Consider the following 21,437-nt stretch of genomic DNA (forward strand, 5'->3'; position numbering starts at 1 on the left):
TTTCATGTAAATAGAGGGGGGGGATTGTCACTGTACTCGCAAGCCGTTCGCCGTTCGCTTTGGCGTTGCGAATGGACCAAACCATTTCATGTAAATAGAGGGGGGGGATATAATTTTAGATAGATATATAGTACGGGCATATATATAGTACGGGCATGCCCTAGTAATACAAATAGGGATAACACACAGGACGAATGATTAAACGTTAATTTTAAAACCCTATATAAAATGGATGATTTTTTTACCCGTTTGGGGAAGTAAGATAAAATTAAATAACCATAAAAACCTCCCAAATTCGATATGATGTCTATTAATCGGTTAAAGCGGATGTGGGAAAACCTGTTTACTTTTAAAGATGCTCCTTAACCCAACATTTTTAGATTATGAAAATTTAATAATTTTTACAAAGTCAAATTTTCAACCAGAGTACCAACTACTATCACAAGGTTTTAATGTGGGTCTTCAAAAAGAAGATATAATCGGGTTATTTAAGCTTCAACATGAACTAAATGAGCTCAACATTGAGGATGTCATACAACTATTTTGTGATACTCCACAAAAATGGAAAAAGAAATCAAAACCTACATCATCTACTACCATAACTTGTACTCTCACTGATAATACGGATGATATACCTTCACCTCAAGATTTAGATGAAACAAAAAAGAACCTCGTTGTCTTTGATGATTGTGTTAATGAGAAAAATCAAACAGTTATGGACACTGGACAGCTACTATACAAGGGGGAGACATTCTTCTTGTAATTGTATTTATCTTAGTCAATCATACTTTCAACTCCCTCGTCACTCAATAAGAAACAATGCCAATACTTATATTTTATTCAAACTAAATGCACGGGATATAACCAATTTTTGGAGGGATAATTGTTCTACATTATGTAGTGAAAAGGAATTTGAGGACCATATGAAACATACGACTGAAAAATATAAATATATCGTTGTTAAAGAAGATGATATAATAACTAATAATTTCTTTACATAAATAAAATGAATGCTGAAGAACGAGCAAGAAAATTTAAGGAACATCAACAATTACTTTCAAAAGTTGTTAAACAACAGGAGGGAATAAGGAAGAAACGGAGACAAAAGCTATTAGGTGAAGACGTATTTGAAAGAAAACAAGAGAAGTTTTTGAAGCCTCTATTAAAGTCTTCCGAGCAAAAGGGGGTTTCGATTCAACTTCCTGTGATAGAATATACCACAGCCCAAAAACAGGAAGTGCCCGATTTGATTAACCTATCAGATCAAGTTCCCATGATAACATACATTTCCAAACAACAACAGGAGTTGCGAGAGTTGTATGAACTAGCGAATCAAGAACTTACAAATATAGAAACAACACAATCATCCCGAGACTTTGGGGAGACAAATAAACTTTCTTATCATGTTTTTTTTTTTTTTTTTTTTTTTGTATACTGAATCGAGGCTCGTGAAAGAGCTAACATTTACTTCACAAACAAATCAACCAGACAAACAAAACACACAAAAAGAGGGAGCGGAAAACAAGATGGGGAGAGAAGGGGAAGCACACAAACACAACATTTGAGAGCAGGGAGATGTGTGGAAGGGAGAGGGCTTTGGGGGAGGAGGCGTGGGAAGGGGGGCGGGGGGGGTGGAGGGAGAAGTATAAAACACAAGGACACCAAGGACTTCCAGGACAGAAGTTGGTATTTCAAAAAAGTGGAATTGGGGTGAAATTAGCGGGGGTAGAAAAGATCAAGGTTTTGGATGGGGGAATTTTTTTTTGTATACTGAATCGAGGCTCGTGAAAGAGCTAACATTTACTTCACAAACAAATCAGTTGTTGTTGTTGTTGTGGAACATGTGGAACATCAAAACAAATGTTGTGGAAGCTCTTCAAGACAATGAATATAGAAGGTACATAACATTAACGAAAACGGGACTCATTTCAGCAGGAAAACCAGGAGAGTATATTCTTGTTAACGAGGGGGTATATACATTTAATGATGAGCTGTTGTTTTTGAGTTATACTCACCCAAATGTTAAATTAACCACGAGATTACTGTTTCTTCTCACAAAAACGGGGCTCAGTGGGTCAAAATATTTTGATGCCCCACTTGATATGGAAAGAGAGGAAGATAGAGAGTACATTGAGTTGCTAAACACCATTGATTATGAGGGATATATTAGGGGTAAAGGTAGTAAGACTGAGAAGGAAAAACATATTAAAAATCCTTTAGATAAACTTGGACTGAGGTCAGGCCTCGGTTTTCTTCCGAGTGACTCATCACAATTAGTTAAAAGACCATTACTGTTGCTGGGCAGTAAGAAGAAGGAAACAACAATTGTTTTTAATGAAATATCAGCCATTTTAGATCAGTTGATGAATATGAAAATAATTAATAAATATCAATACAAAGATCTTTTATCTCACATACAATAAAATGAGAAACACAACTCTTAGATTTGATTTTACAACGAGTGATCACACGACTCCATTCCAATACAACTTGATCCTACAAAAGAACATGAAGCTGCGTTATTGTCTATGAAAACCTATAATACTTTGTTTAATATCACAGAAAAGAACAACAAGTTTAGTTATGATCCGGGAACTGGATATAAAACTATAGAAGTACGCCCCAGAGCTTACGAGATACCTGTACTATGTTCAGAAATTTCTCGCGTTATGAAAGAAAAAGGTGATGACCCAAAAAATATCGAAATAGATATTCAAAAACATACATCAAAATCAACTGTTAGCCTTAAAAATAATTATAAAATAGATTTCACGATTGATAATTCATTCCACGAGATGTTAGGTTTCTCCGCAAAAAAGCTTGAGAATAATAATACGTTTGTCAGTGATAACGTCGTTGACATATCCTCAGGTATAAATTCAATATTAATTCACTGTGATTTGGTTGATGGTGCTTATGACGATGGAGTAAAAACAAATACAATATTTTCATTCAGCGCTTATTCAACTCCAATAGGTTATAAATTCAATATGGAGCCAAATAATCTCACCTATTTGACCGTGTCAGGAAAAAGCATTTCTAAAGTAAATTTTAAGATAACCGATCAGGATCACCATATGGTTTCTTTAAATGGTGAAATTATATCCACCAGAATTCACCTACGTGAAGTTCTTTAACAATCAACTGTAGATCAGCAACGCGAAGTTCTTCAACAAATAATTGGAAAAATTATATAATAACTATAAACTAATTAATAAAATGAACGTCCAACTGTTTTTTCTAGAATGTAGTTTTAACACGAGTGATCAAGATAAAAAGAAAACTTACCAAGAGTTAGCGTTTGGAAAAATAGGTCTTGTATTTACTCGGGAAAGAGGAGAGATTATGTTAACGTCGAGCGGAGAATTTTTAATTCCGTCAAAATTTTCAATGAAAAATAAATTAGGTTTTGAAAAATTGTTTTGGCCGCCACACACTAATTATTCGCGACTGGAACGAAAAATCAAAGCGGGTAAATTGAAAAAATTTAAACTAAAATGCTAAAAGTTTTTTATTCTACTTAGAATAAAAACAAGATGGTTGTTGTAAGAAAACATGAGCTAAGAAAATATAAAGTCATTACGAAAGATACGAAAGGTGTTAGTAAAACAGCTGGGAATGGGATTGGGGAAGGCATTTTTTTTTTTTTTTTTGTATACAGGATCGAGGCTTGTGAAAGAGCTAACATTTATTTCTCAAACAAATCAAACAGACAAACAAAATATATAAAAAGAGGGAGCGGTAGACAAGATGGGGAGAGAAGGGGAAGCACACAAACACAACATTTGAGAGCAGGGACATCGGGAGATGTGTGGGGAGGGAGAGGGCTTGGGGGGAGGAGGCGTGGGGAGGGAGAGGGCTTGGGGGGAGGAGGCGTGGGAAGGGGGGGGGGTGGGAGAAGTATAAAACACAAGGACACCAAGGACTTCCAGGACAGAAGTTGGTATTTCAAAAAAGTGGATTTGGGGTGAAATTAGCAGGGGTACAAAAGATCAAGGTTTTGGATGGGGGAAGATAAGAGATGGTGGTGAACAGCTGTTTTAAAGACCTGGAGGGTGGAGTGGGATTGAAGAGTGAGGGAGTTTGTTCCAGAGGCGGGAGAAAAGAGGAATGAAGGAGTGAAGGTGAGCAGAGAGTCTTGATTTTGGCAGTTTAACCATAAGAGGGTTGCTGGCAGATCTTGTGCGACCTGTAGGAATATTTGGGGGACAAAGCCCAGAGAGAGCTGGGGGGGGGGGGGCAAGGCCGGAGAGGAGTCGGTAGAAGACGGAAAGACCACCAACATGCCTGCGGTGAGTGAGTGAAAGGCCCTTGGAGTTAGCTTCATCGCGGGAGATTCCAATGATTCTGAACGCTTTGGTTTCAACAGCGTGAAGACGAGCTAGGTGTGAGGCAGGAGCACCAGCCCAGAGGGGAGAGCAGTATTCCATTGAGCTGCGGATGAAAGCCTTGTATGTGGTGAGGAGCTCAGGTGTGCCAAGGAAGGACTTCGCACGACGGAGGATGCCCAGTCAGTGATTGGCTTTGGAGGCCAGATGTATCTTTCACCGCACTATAAGGGCCAAGGTATGTATCTTTCACCAGACTATAAGGGCCAAGGTATGTATCTTTCGCCATACTATAAGGGGGAAGGTATCTTTCTTGGGAGAGGATACTATAAGCCTACGAGAGAACATGGTGCAGGAGATAAATTCAGAAATAAAGGAGATGGGTGAATTGATACTCTAATGGGTATCGGTTCAACTATTCTTAAACATAAAGACCGAATTGGTTCAACCGCTTCTGCCGTGGGAAATGTAGCGGGTGCTGTAAAGAGTATAAAAGACGCTCAAAAGGAGTCTCGTAAATTACAAGCGATCAAAGAAGTTAGAAAAAGGAAAACTGAACTAACTCCACAAGAACGACAAAGAATAATTGAAGTACTTGGGTCAGGGTTTCAAAAGTTTGAAATATTTTATTAGTATCACACGTAAATATAACAAATTTATTTATTATATTTTTTATTGTTATATAAAAAGAATGGAGGCAATTGATACTATGTATGATTTGGATGATACGATTATCATTTCAAACTCAACTAAAAAAGAAGATTATTATAAGGTAAATGCCATAACAGGAACAGATTGGAATATGACTGGAACAAAAAGTTTTGAGATAAATAATCAACAAACTTACTTGAACGTAGCCGATAGTTTCTTGTTATGTAAATTTAAATTCACCAAAGCGGGGAATAACACAAACGCTACACTCGTAAATGATTTCTTCTAGAAAATGTTTGATAGTATTCGTTTGTACATTGGAATGCAAGAAGTTGAAGCGATTGATTATGCGATCGCAGAGCGGCAGCTGAAATGATGAAATTTACGCCATATTCGCCTTGTGATAGGGTGGGTAAGGGGTGTGTTGAAGGTTTTATTTCTGATATGAATACAGGAAAGGTCGATAACCCGGGCTATAAACAAAGGAAGGGAATGTATAATGATGAGACAAAACCAGTGAATAGTTTTGCCGTAGCTGTGCACCTTGAAGGTATATTTGGATTTTGTGATTATGATAAAGTTCTGTATGGCCTTAAAATTAGATTTCAACTCCGAAGGAATACTAATGAAAACAGATTGGTTTTTGGGGAGGCTAATGCTTTCGGTGCTAACAAATTTGTTGTTAATGATCTGTGTTGGTATATTAGTGAATATAATATACTCCTAGTCTTAAAACGGAAGAGATGTTGAATAGAAGGCTTAACACAAAGACCCCGCTAAATGTATCCTACCTGAAAAGAAGATGCCAACATGTCAAATTGGAACACACTACCTATACTTGGAATTTAGGTGTTCTGGAAGGAAAGCCTCGGTACCTATGGCTTATTTTTAAGAAACCCGATGGAGGTACTGCTACTGATAACAATAACACGTTGTGTGATAATGCTACCGTAAAACAACTTCGAGTTTTTCGAGATGGTACATTTTATCCTCGAGATAGATTGGAAATTAATTGGAAAAGCAATGATTATGCTGAAGCCTGTAAGTCTTACCAAAAGGTGTGTGAAAGCAACGGTAATCAAGAGCCCATTTTGGATATGGTTGCATTTAAAGACATATATACAATCTATGCGATTGACCTAAGCGCTCAAAAGGAAACTATAAGGTCCAATAGAGTGGATACTTCCCTATACATCGAAAGAGAAGAGAATGAAGAAGTTGATGCATATTGTTTACTCTTGGAAGAAACAGAACTACAGATCAATACGGATAATGGTGTTATGACCAATATCACATAAGTAATAACTAGGAAAAAAAAATCTTTTCATAAATAAAATGAGTAAAGTAACAACTGACGTATATATTAATCAAATCAATTGTGATAAACTATCAACCTTGTATCCAAAATCAAAAACCTTGTACGATTAATGTTCGTACAATTCAAAGAAAGGGAGATATGAGAATTAGTGTTTTCCTCACATAAGTACAGGAGGAAAAACTAAATAGTGCCGGTTCACTTCGTTTCAAAATGTCAAAACCTATGTTGAAGAAATATTCACGAAAGGAAATAGGAGGATTTCTTCCGCTTCTAGCCCTAATCCCCTTAATTGCCGGTGCTGTAGGTGCAGCGGGGGCGGCGACGGGTGGTATTTCAGCAGCGGTAAAAGCCGTGAACGAAAGGAAAGCTCAATTAGCAGCCCAAAAAGAATTGGAAAGACATAACAAGGCGTTGGAGAAAGAAGCTAGTGGAAGTGGGATAATGGTAGATTTTGCTGAAAGGCTTGAAAGTCTGCCTAATAGGGCGAGATCGTTAGTCGGAGATATGCTTTCTTCTATCGCACAGGCGGGTGTAAAACTAACTAAAAGGGGTAATGGATTATATCTTTCTCCTAAATAAAAAGAAAATTTATTTTTGAAAATAAAATGGAGGAGTGGTTTAAACATTTTGGAAAGAATACAAAGTAAAATATAGAACTCGGTAAATATCGTAAACAGTTAAACCTCAATAACGTAAGTATTTGTATGAGGGATGAATTACCAAAGTTGCCTAAAAATACAAAGAATATTATAATGAATTTGGAACATAATAGTGGGAATGGGTCACATTGGACTTGCATTCATAATGGCGGGGGTAAATACTATTTTGATAGTTATGGGCTTCCACCGCCTCTTGAAGTAAAATAATTCCTGCAGCATGGCGGTTTTCAAACATTTCAAGTCCAATAAGTAAATTCCAAATGTTGTGGGCAATTATGTTTGTACGTATTATTTCACCTCAACAATGATGAAAGTTTATCTGATATTATTTTTACTCTTATTTAAAATGACCTACGTTGGAAAAGACGGTTCTATCTTTAGGGGATCTCAAGAGATGACTGTTGATTTATCAAATTATTATACAAAGGCACAGGTTGAACGACAGAAATATGATATAACTAAAAATCTTAATATGAAAAATAGTTATAAATTCATCAATTATTCGAGTCCCGCAGGTAAAAACGACTTGGTGAGATTAGGTGATGTAGTACAATATATATCCCAAGAGAAAACAGCACGTTATGACAAACAAGTAGAATTTACAGTCACAACGCCCGGCTCTCCAGACCATACCCCTTTTCGTATTAAATTTAACGCGCCACTTTCAATCAAACTTTATAAAGCGGGGGATATTATTAATATGGTAATTGATAAATGTGGGTATGATATGCCTGATTTGGGGGTATAATTGGTTCTTTTCAATAAACTTGGAAGAACTACAAGATTTTATTTGGTCCCGTAAAGAAGAATATTACCCCGTTGGTGACCATAATGCGGTATGTGGAAACACAATTAGTAGTCAGCTAATACATGAGTTAGGAAGTAAAAACTTATATGGCAGCATAGCGATGGTTTGTATGACAAAGAGTCCAGACAATCATATAACTATACAAAGTCGGGGAATACAATCAGATTTGGTGGTGGGAATGGGTAATGGTATTACCTGTCATAGTATTAATCTCATGTATATTTCAAAAACATAAATGGTTATTTAATTTGAAATTAAACAATTTCAAATTAGTTTTTACCAATTCTATGTATTCACTCCTCATCCCTTGCTGCCCTTACCACCTCTTCTATTGTTGTCTCTACTTCCTCCTCTTCCTTTGTTGACCTTGCCACCCTCTTCTCCTCTTCCCTTGCTTCTGCTTCCCTCTTCCCTTGCTTTTGCTTCCCTTATTTCCCTTGCTCTCCTTGCTCTTATTGCTTCCCATTTTTCCTTTGCTGTCTCCTGCTCTTGCTTTAACTGCTTCAGCCCATACTTTTGCTGCCCCTTCCTTTGTTGCCTCTACTTCCTCCTCTTCCTCTGTTACCCCTGCTACTCTTGTTTCCTCCTTTATCTTCTCCAAGTCCTCCTTCATCATCTTCCATTTCTCCTTGTCCTTGTCCTTTTCCTCCTTCTCCTCCTTATCCTTTTCCTCCTTCTCCCTCTCTTCCTCATCCCTTTTTACCCTTAGAGCATCTTCCCAGGGCACATTATACATATATTCATCTGGATTTTGAGCTATTCTTGTATTTATAATTATTTTTCTCACAATAGGGTACCAATAGGATTTGTTGACATCTTCTAAAAGACTTTTATATTTCATAACTTTGAGAAGTTCATTTTTATTTAATATTTTAAGCAGGTCTCTAGTTGTGGGTTTTTCAATATCTGTATATGGCCAATCCTTAATTACAAACTTTCCCTGTTTATGTTCCAATACATAAGGAATTAAAAATGTTGCTCCCTTTTCTTGCAAGTATCCTTGAATACAAAAATTAAAATTCTCCTTAAGTAGTTTTCTTGTATTGCCATTTTAATATAAAAAATTATTAATTATCTTCAATTGGGTCAATAAACATTTTTACCGTGCCGATAACGCCCTTACAACATAAAAATAATGGTTTGGGGATATTATTCTCATTCATTTCTGAATGAATTGCAATAGGATTACTCGAAATAGAACCAAGTTTCCCAATACGCGTAAATTGTTCTGATATAAAATAACCGTGATAATCTGATTTATTAGTTAGTCACTCCTCATCCTCCTCTATTTCTGTTTCTGAATTCATGAAAGAAACAATCTTTTTTACCATATGTGCCATCTCAAAAATAAAAGAAAGAGTATTATTACGACATTTTATTTCGATGGTTGGCGTTTTAAATGATTGACAAAGTGATTTAAAACTTGATGGTGAAATAGGGGTTGGAACCGTTTGATACATTTGAATATTTACGGGAATTATATTTTGAACAGATTCTATATTAATCCCAAGCCACATGCTAGAATTATCGACCAACGACTTCACATAAACGATAAATTCAAGGGGTGTTTCCATTTTAAAAACGAGCTCTGCTTTACTTTTGAAACATTTGAAAAACCGTTTTATGTGTAATCCAAGTCCAATGTGAAGCATATCCGTATGGTTGTAATAATATTCCTCGAAACAATCGCGGGGTAATATAACTTTGATCAATATGTTTTGCGTCGTATGCGTTTCAAGATGTAAACCTTCGGTAGTTATCGTGAAACAAACGGTATTCATGTTATTATATAGCAATTCAAACAGGGCTTTAAACTTGTTTGAATGTTTTGATCGAGCGTAAAAAAGCATTGCTTATTTTAATAACGCAATGTTTCTTTATACTAAAGATCAATTTTTTAAAAGAATTTATTTCCCAAGTTTTGTCTTTTGTAACTCTTGTGAATAAAATGACCCCAAGATTTCTTCTCCATGTAAATCATATAACTTATAAGTCCAAGGTACTGTATCCGTTACCTCAACGATTTTAAAAAGTTCATTAGTCCATCTCTTTGTATAACCCTTCTCAAAATGACTTTTCCCTCTGTATATTCTTACAACATCGCCAACTTTGAACTTTGGTTTTATCAAATTACCCTTCTTTTCATATTCTAATTTTGTAACTGTTTCCGACGGTTTTTCTTTAGTACATGAATGTACCACATTGTTATAATTATCAACAATATCCTGAATTTCCGATACACATTGTTGAGAACCGACTTGTGTGAATTTTTTATACAGCCTCTCTTTCAAAGTGCGATTAAAACGCTCAATAACAACTGCTTTTCCTTCATTAAATGTACTGTATAATGTAATGCCCTGCTCTTTAAGAAAGTTCATAAATATGCTGTTGTAGAACTCCGTCTCCTCGTCGGTCCATAGCTTCTTTGGTTTCCTTTTACGTTTATTAAATATCTGTTGGAAGGCTAACATCTTATTTTTTTACATGTATTGTCATCCTTATTTTAATATGGCCATTAAATGCTCCATCAGAGTCCTTAATCGTGTACCCCAACAACTTTATGTGTTTTTGTGATTTAAGATGAGTAGGAAAGCTCCTCTTCAAGACTGACTTATCACAAACATGGCAATATTTTGTTTCTCGTTCGGGTGGAGCTACCATATGTAAAAGTTTGAGTGTGTGTTTTAGGGATTTAAGATGTCTTTTATGTTCACTTTTATAATCACGTTTACAAACATCACAATACCATGTTTTTGGTTTTTCTTGTTCAAGTGGAGCCATCATCTGTGAAAGTTTGGCTTTGTGTTTGTTGGATTGAAGGTGTTGTTTATAATTGTTTTTATAATCGCGATCACAAACATTACAATATGTTGTGACCCGCTTTTTATATGTCCTCATATTGTTCATTTTATATAAGAGAAAGTTCTTTAAACTAAAAATCAATTTTTTTTCACAACATAAAATGAATAAAATTAAAATGTTGGTGTAAATGTTCACCCCAATGTGTTAAATAAGTTATGACAAATCTTATCATGAAATTGTTTATGCTCAATTGTTTTTAAACCAGTAAAATCTTCAAGATTACATTTATGATTATGTTTATGCAATAACTGAAATAATAAATATTGCATGTTCAGAATTTTTTTTCTATCTAGTGCTTCAGCCTTATCTTTACCATGTTTTTCATAGTATAGTTTTAATAAAGTTTTAAAATCAGAAATTAGCGCTTGTTCTAAATGAGAAATATCATCCAATTTCTTCTTGGTTAATGTTACATATATTAGATTAATACAGCAATACCCCGGCCTACGTCATTAATTGGTTCCATAAGCCGTGACGTAACTCGGTTTTTGACGTAAACCGGGCGTAATGCCTTGAAATTAAGACAAACACCGTAAAACTAGAGTAAATAACTCGCGAAAGTATATAACTATCGCGAAACCTTAAAGAACACTAAAAACACATTTTAGTCATATTTTTTAAATGAGTAATGAACACAATTAATAAATGAATTTGTAAAGAATAATAAATAAAATTAATAAAATTATGTTATTCACCATAAACTTGACGTCTCTTCTGAACACAAAAAACACATTTTAGCCATATTTTTTAAAGAGTAATGAACACTATATGCGGGGCTTCTTCAGCGACTCATCAAAACTAGTAGAGGCCTTGCGTTTCTCGACATCAAGTAGGGACTGATCCAAAGTACCTTGAATTGTGCGCTTTTTCTTCTCAGTTAAGATGGTCCTATACGGGAGAAAAAGGTCACTGGTGCCATTCATCATTTTTGCGAAACGCTCGGCGTTTGGGTCTTGTGCCTCAAATATTGCAAGACACTTGGAGAAGTGATAAAAACCTTTCTGCATTTCGGCTATGGTGAATTTCCTTGGCTCTGGTTCTGGAAGCTCATCCTCTTCGCGGTGCTCTTCCTTTAACGCCATTAAGCCCTCATTCGTTAAAGGCTGCTTGTCTGCCTCGATCAAACCGTCGAAATCCTCCTCCTCCAACTCCATCTCAAGGTCAGCGCTGCGGGAAACCAAGTTTTTAGACACAGCCTTGACTGGCGCATCAAACCCCGTGAAATCATTAACAAGGTGGGGGAACAAACGCTTTCACACCCCATTCATCGCTGACTGCGTAACCTCCAACCATGCAGCATTGATGTTAAGCACTGCCTGGTAGATGTTATAGTTTTTCCAAAACTGCCGGATGTTGATGCCTTCCTCCTCCGACGTTGCATCGACAGCCTGACGAAGAGTGCGGCGGAGATAGTAGGGCTTAAAAAGTGCCATCACACCCTGGTCCATAGGCTGGATGAGCGATGTGGTGTTGGGTGGCAAGTACACCACCTTCACATTGGGGTCGAAATCACCGAAGTTAGTGGGATGGCCAGGTGCATTGTCCAAAATCAGCAGCAATTTAAATTGAATTTTCTTCTCTCGACAGCTGGGATGAAATCATTGATGAACCATTCTTCAAAAATTATGACGGTTACCCATGCCTTCATATTATTCATCCAAATGACGGGAAGACACGCCTTCGGGATGTTCTTAAGTGCCCGGGGGTTCGCCGCATGATACACCAAGAGCGGCTTCAGCTTGAAGTTGGCTGTGCAATTAACCCCAAGCATTAGCGTTAGCCGCTCCTTCGCGACTTTGTAGCCTGGCATGGTCTTCTCCTCCTTCAAGATAAAGGATCTGTCGGGCATCCTCTTCCAAAAAAGGCACGTTTCGTCGACGTTGAAGATCTGCTCGGGCAAGAATCCCTCGTCCTCAATGATCTTCTTCAATGTGGCAGGAAATTCCTCGGTGGCTACGGTGTCGGCAGCTGCGGCTTCGCCCTGAATGTTGGCATTGTGCAAGCTGAAGCGCCGTTTAAAGCGTGCAAACCATCCAGAGCTTGCAGCGAAGGTTGTGTCCTTATCCTCCGGGTACTTCTTCAAAAGATCCTGGAACAAAGACTTCGCCTTCTCCTGTATCAGCAGCTGGCTCGTTGGTATGCGTTCATGGGTCTGGCGTTCGATCCACAACGAAAGGAGTCTCTCCATCTCGTCGAAAATCTGACCCCTCTTCACATTCATGACAGCAGTCTTCGCCGACGGCGCTTTTTCAGTGACATATGCGAGAATACGTTCCCTATCATGAATGATGGTCGATACCGTCGACCGTGGCAGCCCAAAGGCATGCGCTATCACCGACACTTTTTCACCTTTTTCACACCTTTTAATCAGATTTAACTTATCTTCCATTGTAACCACATTACGCTTGGAAACACGAGCACTATCCTTCTTAGGACCCATGGCTAACACAGACACAGTAAAGGAATAATCACAAAAATAACAGCGAAAGGCAAAGCAAGCACGCGACTGCAGCACAGGACAAAATGCATATGGCATCGCCTTTGTTTTGAATGAGAACCAGCAGCTACGCGTATGTATACTGTACGTACATTTTTTGATATTTTTAATGTGCTTTTTATTGTATTTTAAATTGTTTTTTTAGCTTCTTTTATTATTAATTTTTATGTATTATTTTATTTATTTTAAATATATTTTTAAGGAAAAATGAATTTTTTTCACGTCCTCCTATTATGATGTAGGAGTGATGTAAAGTCGCACATAATGACGTTCGCTGAACTGAAATTTACTCAAGAAGTCGCATGAAGTCGGATTTGACGTAGGTCGAAATGGCGCAAAACGGGGTATTGCTGTATTACCATAATGTTTAGTATATTTTAATTCTTTTAGAAACATGGTGATATGAGTTTTCGTGATATTGGAATATTTTATAACCTCGTCTTCATGGTTGATCAAAAGTCTATATGCTTTAAACTTTTCATTCAGATCGTTATGAACCTTTTCTGGTATTTTACAATATTGTTTACCTTGACATTGAGTAATACATTTTTGAAAATGAGAAACTCTATTGTAAATATTTTTTCCTATTATATTTACTCTCTTATAATCATCATGTCATATTAGTGTTGAAACTTAATTGTTGGTTATTACACCACAAACATGTTTTAATATTTGTGTTAGTTATTTCAAAATCAGATAAGTTTTGATTTTTACAAAATGTACAAGTAATATTAGTGATAGGTTTAATTTCATATAAAATGGGTATATTCCACAATTTTTACCTTATTATTTCTTTAACAATATTTAAAACCTCATTTATAATAGATACTTTCTTTTTAAAGATTGGATTATGTGTATTCATCGGTGATAATGGTTTAGATAAAATTGATTTATATTCATGTATCAATAATCGTGTTCTCACAATGTAGAACATTTTATCCTGATTAATATTCTGTAATGTTTGTTCAATTTACAGAGTTCAAGCCTGGTGTTGGGCTAGCGGCTAGGGTGCCAGCTTAGGATCCCAGGATCCTGGGTTCGAATCCCGGTCGATCGCTGAATTAACGCCAGGGGGGTTGACTCAGCCCGTCATCCTTCCGAGGTCGGCAAATTGAGTACCAGTTCACTGGTAATTCCCTGCTTGTCGTAAAAGGCGACAAAAAGGGTTGGCGGCAGGAAGGGCATCCGGCCATATAACATTGCTTCAAAAAGGGGACCGAAAAACAACAACAACCACGGTCCCCGAAAAAGGCCAACCCCCGCTTCGCGGGGAAAAATGGCCTCTAAATGTGGTTATTTTTTTTATATATAATGTTTGTTCAATATTTGCAATATTTGTTTTAATATCAACTGACGTTTCATTATAAGTTACAATTAAATCTTTTATCCTATTTAATTTTCCATGAAGTACATCAAATTCCATGTTAAATTTATTAATTATTTCATTATCAATGTTAATACTATCTATTTTTTCATTAAAGTTATTCATTTGTATTATAATTCTCATCCTGTTAAACCAAAAATCAATTTTTTATTTTTATAATTATTTTTGTGAAAATCGGAAATTTTGGAAATTTTGGGAAATTCGAGAAAATCGTGAAATCTGACAAATCAGAAATTTTGGAAAATCAATTTTTTTTTTTTTGAAAATTGTGAAATCTGAAAATTTGGAAAATCGAGAACATTGGGGAAAAAGTAATTAATTGGTCACTTCCGGTTTGTGGTGAGTCACTTCCTGTTTTTGAGTTGCGGCAGTTTCGGTTTGGGGTCAAGGGGGGAATGTGGGGAATGTGGTGAGGGTGGGGAGGATGGGAAAGGTGGGGAGGGTAGCCTGGCCTGGAACCTACCGTATACATCTACTTCTGATGTTACTAAAAAATGCCAAGCACACCTCAAAGCTCATGCAGTGGAAAATATCCATAATACCGTGGACTTTCACTTTTGTGAAACCTGAACTCATTACGTACCTTTTATGTAATTCGATGAATCAAGGATGACCACATTTTCCTTGTTGATTTTTCTGCAAGTGCATAGATAAAATTGTTAAATTACAATCAAACAGCAGGACAATAGAATAAAAAATTAAACAAAGGGGCAATACACCTGGCACTCACCTGGTAGAACAAAGCAGTATACTGCACTGACTAAAGGTATTTTAAACCAATTTCAATGGTTGCGAGAACACAGGTCAGCATGTGGAATCAGACTAACATAATCATGACTTTAAACAAACAAACAAGCAAACAAAAACTATTTTAGGGGGCAACACCTTTTTTCCTCTCCCCACGTATACCTCCTTGGACCCCGATTATTAGGCCCTCCATAGGGCCTCATCTATCTATAATTCCATTAATCTCTGTGTGTTTGTATGTGTGTATGTGTGTATGTGTGTATGTGTGTATGTTTGTCTGTGACCGCTGTTTCTCGACAACTACCGGTCCGATATACTTTAAACTTGCCAGGTATATTGCTGGGGACCCGAGGATGTGCCTTTTCAAGGTTTCATATTAATCGGAGAAGTAGTTACCGAGCTATGGCGATTTCTTTACCAAACACTGCAAGCCGTTCGCTTTGGACCAAACCATTGCATGTAAATAGAGGGGGGGGGTTCTGTGGTCGTTGCGAATGGACCAAACCATTCATGTAAATAGAGGGGGGGGGGGGGGGTTCTATGGTCGTTACTGCCACGTGGTTTCAAAGTTTTTTTTTGTTGTTGTTGTTTGCACGCATGTTTTTTTGCACCCACGTACGGGCACGCCCTAGGATGTTTACACACACACACCCCTACACAAATTTTTTTTTTTTTTTTTTTTTGGCAAGGAACGGGCACCCACGTACGGGCACGTCCTAGCTTACATATAGTACGGGCATGCCCTAGTTTTTCAAATGCCGGGAACAAACTTTGGTACAACACGAGTGATGAACGGAACATTGTGGGCAAGTTCCATCGGAACTACATGTATAGTATCTGAGAAGAAAGCAAATACCTATTTTGGGGGGAAACCCCATTCCATAGAACCCCATGAGAACCCAATTTTTTTTAATGCCATTAACAAACTTAAGTACATGATGGGTGATGAAAGGTGAAGGCAAGTTTCATCAGAATTGTGTGTGTAGGGGAGGGGATGGGGGGGGGGGGGGGGGGTGGCAAAAACCCCTATCTCGTAAACCCCCTTAACACAGATTTTGAATTTGATTTGAAAGCCATTAACTAGACCTATTGGCCGATGTATATTCCAAGTTTCAGCTCGTTTCAATGCAAAGCTCTTAAGATATGAGCAACAACAACAACATGCATTTTAAGGCCATTTTCCCTGCTAGAGCGGGGGTTAGCCTTGCGGTCCCCATGACAATCTTCTCCATTTTGCCCTATTTTCTGCATCTCTCCTTGTTAACCCCCTTGCCCGCATTTCTTCTTCCACCATCTTTAGCCAAGTCTTTCTCGGTCTTCCCCGTCCTCTACTTCCTTCTACATTAATTTCCATCACTCTTCTCAACCAGTCACTTTCATCCTTCCTCAACACATGACCAAACCATCTCAACCTGTTCCTCTTCACAGCATCAATCACAGGCAATATTCCCATCATCTTTCGCAATTTTTTTTTTTTTTTTTTTTGTATACAAGATCGAGGCTCGTGAAAGAGCGAACATTAATCACACAGAAAGACAAACAGACACATAAAACAAATAACATCGGGAGCGGTAGACGAGATGGGGAGAGAGGGGGAAGGACACAAACACAACATATGTGAGCAGGGACCGAGAGACATGGAGACACCGAGAGAACTGTGGGAGGGAGAGGGCTTTGGGGGGGAGGCATGGGAAGGGTGGGGGTGGGAGAGGTATAAAGCATATGGACACTGCCAGGACTTCCAGGAAAGAAGTTGGAATTTCAAACAAGGTGGATCTGGGGTGAATTAGTGGGGGTAGAAATTCATCATTTGTCTTCCTCTCTCTCAACATTACTCCGCACATCCATCGAACCATTCGCATTTCCACCCTTTCCAGCCTTCGTTGCTGCTCTACGTTCATTACCCATGTCTCGCTCCCATAAATCATAACACTTCTCACACATGCAGCATACACCTTTCCCTTCAACTTCAGCGACACTCTCCTCCTCATCAGCACGCCACTCAGTTCCCGAAACTTCTTCCATGCACATCTCACTCGAGCAACCGTTGCCGAGTCTGATCCACCTTCTCCATTCAGCATGTCTCCGAGGTAGCAAAATGTTTTCACACCTTCCAGCTTCACGCCGTCTCCAAGATCCAACTCAACATTTCCTCCATCTGCAGCTCCCTCTGTGCACACCTTACATTTGAATGTCGCTGCCACACTGGTAAATGACCCTCTCAGACCACTACATTTTTGATGAACCCACTCAGCGCACATTGTACATTGAATGGAGTTCACTCCGACACCCTTCCTGCACACAGCACACGGCCACTTCGCAGTTTTTTCCACCTCACCACATGCTTTACCACTTGCCATCACCTTCGTCTTTCCGATATTCACCTTCAGACCTTTTGTCTCCATACATTCCTTCCACTTGTTCATCTTTTCCTTCAGTCCATCCATACTTTCCGTAATAAACACCAGATCATCTGCATATAACAACTCCCATGGTAAACCCTCCTTTACGTTCTGAGCCAGCACCTCCATCACAGCTACAAATAGTAGTGGACTTAGTACCGACCCCTGATGCACTCCCACCTTCACCTCAAACTCACCACTGTTCCCGTCCTTCGTCGTTACAGCTGTGCACGCTCTTTTGTACATTGCCATCACTACTCTGATCAACCATTCCTCCACTCCTAACTTCCTCAATGCCCATGTCAATACTTTGCGTGGAACCCTATGGAATGCTTTTATCCAGATCAACAAACCCAAAAAACAACTTCTTCCTCTTCTCCTGCAACTGCCTCACAATGAAATGCGCATCTGTCGTTCCTCTTCCTGGCATAAATCCAAACTGCATTTCGTCGATCTTCACTTTCTTCCTTATCCTCCTCTCCAACACCCTTTCCAATACCTTCATTCCATGCTTCAATAACTTTATCGCTCGGTACGAGCCACACTCCAGAGGGTCACCTTTCCCCTTGTATAGAGGGACGAGGGTACTCAGTTCCCAATCCACTGGAATGCGGCCTTCTTTCACCACCAGATTACAGATCTCTGTCATTCTCTTCACACCCCAACTTGCTGCTGCCTTCAACATATCTCCCATAACTCCCGTCGGCCCTCCCGCTTTTCCACTCTTCATTGCTTTTATCGCTTCCTCAACTTCCTTCTCAGTTATCTTCTCTGCCGGTCCTAAAACTGGGTTACTCTCTATGTTGCCATCCCATTCATTCTCTGTATTCAACAGCATTTCCATATATCTTTTCCATCTTCCTTTAATTCCATCTGGGTCGACAACGATTTGTCCCACTTCATCCTTCAGGCAACTCACCCCCATCACATCACACCTCTCTTTCGCTATGTGCTTTGCAATCCTGAATACTGCTTTCTGACCCTCTTCCGAATCCAAGCGTTCTCCGAACATTTTCCAACATGCCTCCTGCGCCTTTGCTACCTCTTTCTTTGCAGCCTTCCTGGCTGCCTTATAACTTTCATGCTCTGCTGTTTCTGCTCCCGTACCCTTCGCCTTCTGCCACTCCTTGAACTTCTTCCTCTTCTCGTCAATCCTCTTTCCAACTTCATCATCCCACCACCATGTTTCCGAGTGCCTCGGTGGTCCTTTTGTCCATCCACATACCTCACCAACGGCTCCCAACAGACTAGCTTTCATTGACATCCAACAACTTTCAAGCTCAACCACATCATCCTCTACCCTACTCAGCCTCTCTTTTAATGCCTCCCTTACTGTCACCTCTTTCAACCTCCACACCTTCATTCTCGGTTGGTACTTCACCCGCCGAGCTCTCCTCGCACCTTTCACCCTTATGTCGCAGACAACCAAGTGGTGCTGTGAAACAGCCTCCTCCCCCGGGATCACCTTTGTGTCCCGGAGGTGCCCCCTATCTCGCCTACGCACCATCAGGTAGTCAACGGTTGTCGTCGACCCACCTGACGTGTATGTAACAAGCTTATTATCCTCTTTCTGGAACTGAGTATTACAAATCAACAAATCAGCTCCATCAGCAAACTCCAAAATCCTTTCACCTTCTCCATTTCTCACACCATATCCGTAACCCCCATGAACTCCCTCAAAACCATCCATACTCCTTCCCACATGTCCATTCAGGTCTCCTCCCACCACAACAACTTCCTCATCTTTCACGTTTTCCATCAGCTTCTCTATCGCACACCAGAACTTGTCCTTCTCTTCATCGCTTCGACCAACCTGCGGAGCATATCCCGAGATGACGTTCACCAAGAGCTTTCCAATCATAATTTTCACCATCATCAACCTATCACTCACTCTCGTCACACTCACCACACTGTCTACAAACTCCTCAGAAAACAGGACACCAACACCCTCTGGTCACACCCTCTGGTCACGCCCTCCGGGCACCCTTGCCACACAAACTTGTATTTCTGTCCCTGCCTACCCTTCACCATTCTCACACCACTTCCCTTCCATCTCGTCTCTTGCACACAACATATGTCCACTCTTCTTCTGACGAATACTTCCACCACTTCTCCTGATCTCCCTGTCATTGTCCCTACATTCCATGCCCCAAACCTCAGAAACCGATCTCCTCTTCGGGCTGCACCCTGCCCATATGTAGTTGTAATTGTCATGGTTCTCCTTTTGAGGCAATGTTTTTATGGCCGGATGCCCTTCCTGACGCCAACCCTCTTAGTCGTCTCTTACGACACGCAGGGATATGGTGTACCTATTCTGACCAGGGTACACACTGGGAAACGTTTAAAACATGGAAATTCTGGGGGGGGGGGGGGGGGGGGGGCGGCGTCAGCATCACGGCTGCGGTTTAAACATATTCCAACAATATCCAAACAGAACCATGAAAACCATGAAAAACAATCTGGGAAAAGTCTCCAAGCGAGAACGTGGATTTGAGAAAGAAGGAGCAGAGGCGGAAGAAAAACGAGATACAGGGGGCGGGGCACAAGTCGAGACGAGGAGGAGAGCGAACAAGCACGTGTCCGGGAGGAGAGAAAGAATCAATATAGAATTCTTTGTCTAGGGAGGTGAGGTGAGGGGGAGAAAATAAAATAAAAGAAACAAGTAATACAGCGAAGGAAAGAACTTAAATTGACAAAACACTGACGGGGGGAGGGAAGCCTCAAGTTACCAGGCCGCGCACGAGGTACGACCCAGAAAACGATTAATTACACACAAGTTTGTACGAATTACAAACCAATACTAACTAGAAACACACAATAACACGTACACAGTAAAATAACCAGTGGAAATTTGACAAAGACAAGAATGGGAAAATACTTAAACTTTGATGCCGTGGAGAGCTTGAAGTACGCTTCACTCGCCCGAGGAACCGGAAGCGGTTCTTAGTGCAGTGTTATCAAACCTGACCACTTAATCCTCTTAAGGAGGATTATGTATCTTAATCTGAAGATATGAGCGCCAACACATTATGGTCGGTGTGGGTAAAATTAAATTAAATTAATGCTCACATGTGAAAATGGCAGCGTGGCAGGGTGGTTTCCAGAAATATTGATGGGTGGAGTGGAAAACTAGAAATTATGAATTAATCTGTTTGCTTGAAAGTAAAATTAAATAACTTGTGTTTCTGCTGTGCAAATAAAACTCTTTGCTTAATAGAGCAAATCGAACATTCGTTCCTATTGTGTAAATACATCTGTTTGAGTAAAACAGATAAGCTTTGTTCTCGCTGTAACAGCAACTGGTACCCACCACAGAATTACCTTGTAAACACATTGATCTTTTGACCACGATGCCCATAAATGGACTTCTTTTGCTTGGCTTGCCCAATCATGAATCACATTTTATGGCTCGTTATTCAACTGAGAACAATAGTGGTGAAGATGCTCTCTGTGCTGATTTAACCAGGGGGCTTTGTAAACATACATTGGAGCATTTTGTATAAAATAAGAACTGAATCTTACCGTTTCAGAGGCAAACTTGGTTTAAGCAAGCAAACTTCTCCGCACGTGTGTTTATTCAATAAATGGTCAATTGGAATAACGTGAAGCATATTGAATTTGTTCCATTAAAATTTAATGCTTCCACAGCGGATGGACCGACGGACAAGACACCAACGAGAATTTGAGGGCTTTCCAAATAAAACTCAAGAATGTGGAAACGGACGTTGCTGAAATTAGGAACATATTACCTCGACGTACAAAGCATTTACTTCTGAAACTT

At 39.2% G+C, this 21,437-nt stretch overlaps 1 protein-coding gene across 1 annotated transcript in view; it reads right to left on the reverse strand.

Annotated features, from left to right (window-relative positions):
- The window catches only part of KTI12 (KTI12 chromatin associated homolog), a 111,220-nt gene that overhangs the window by 45,486 nt on the left and 44,297 nt on the right, over positions 1–21,437 (reverse strand). Inside the window, exon 3 of the mRNA XM_068107059.2 lies at positions 15,091–15,143. Coding sequence (XP_067963160.1) covers positions 15,091–15,143 — 53 coding nt within the window. The remainder of the gene's footprint in view (positions 1–15,090; positions 15,144–21,437) is intronic.

The sequence above is a fragment of the Myxine glutinosa genome, chromosome 2 (assembly GCF_964187855.1).
Source record: "Myxine glutinosa chromosome 2, kmMyxGlut1.1, whole genome shotgun sequence".
Lineage (NCBI taxonomy): Eukaryota > Metazoa > Chordata > Myxini > Myxiniformes > Myxinidae > Myxine > Myxine glutinosa.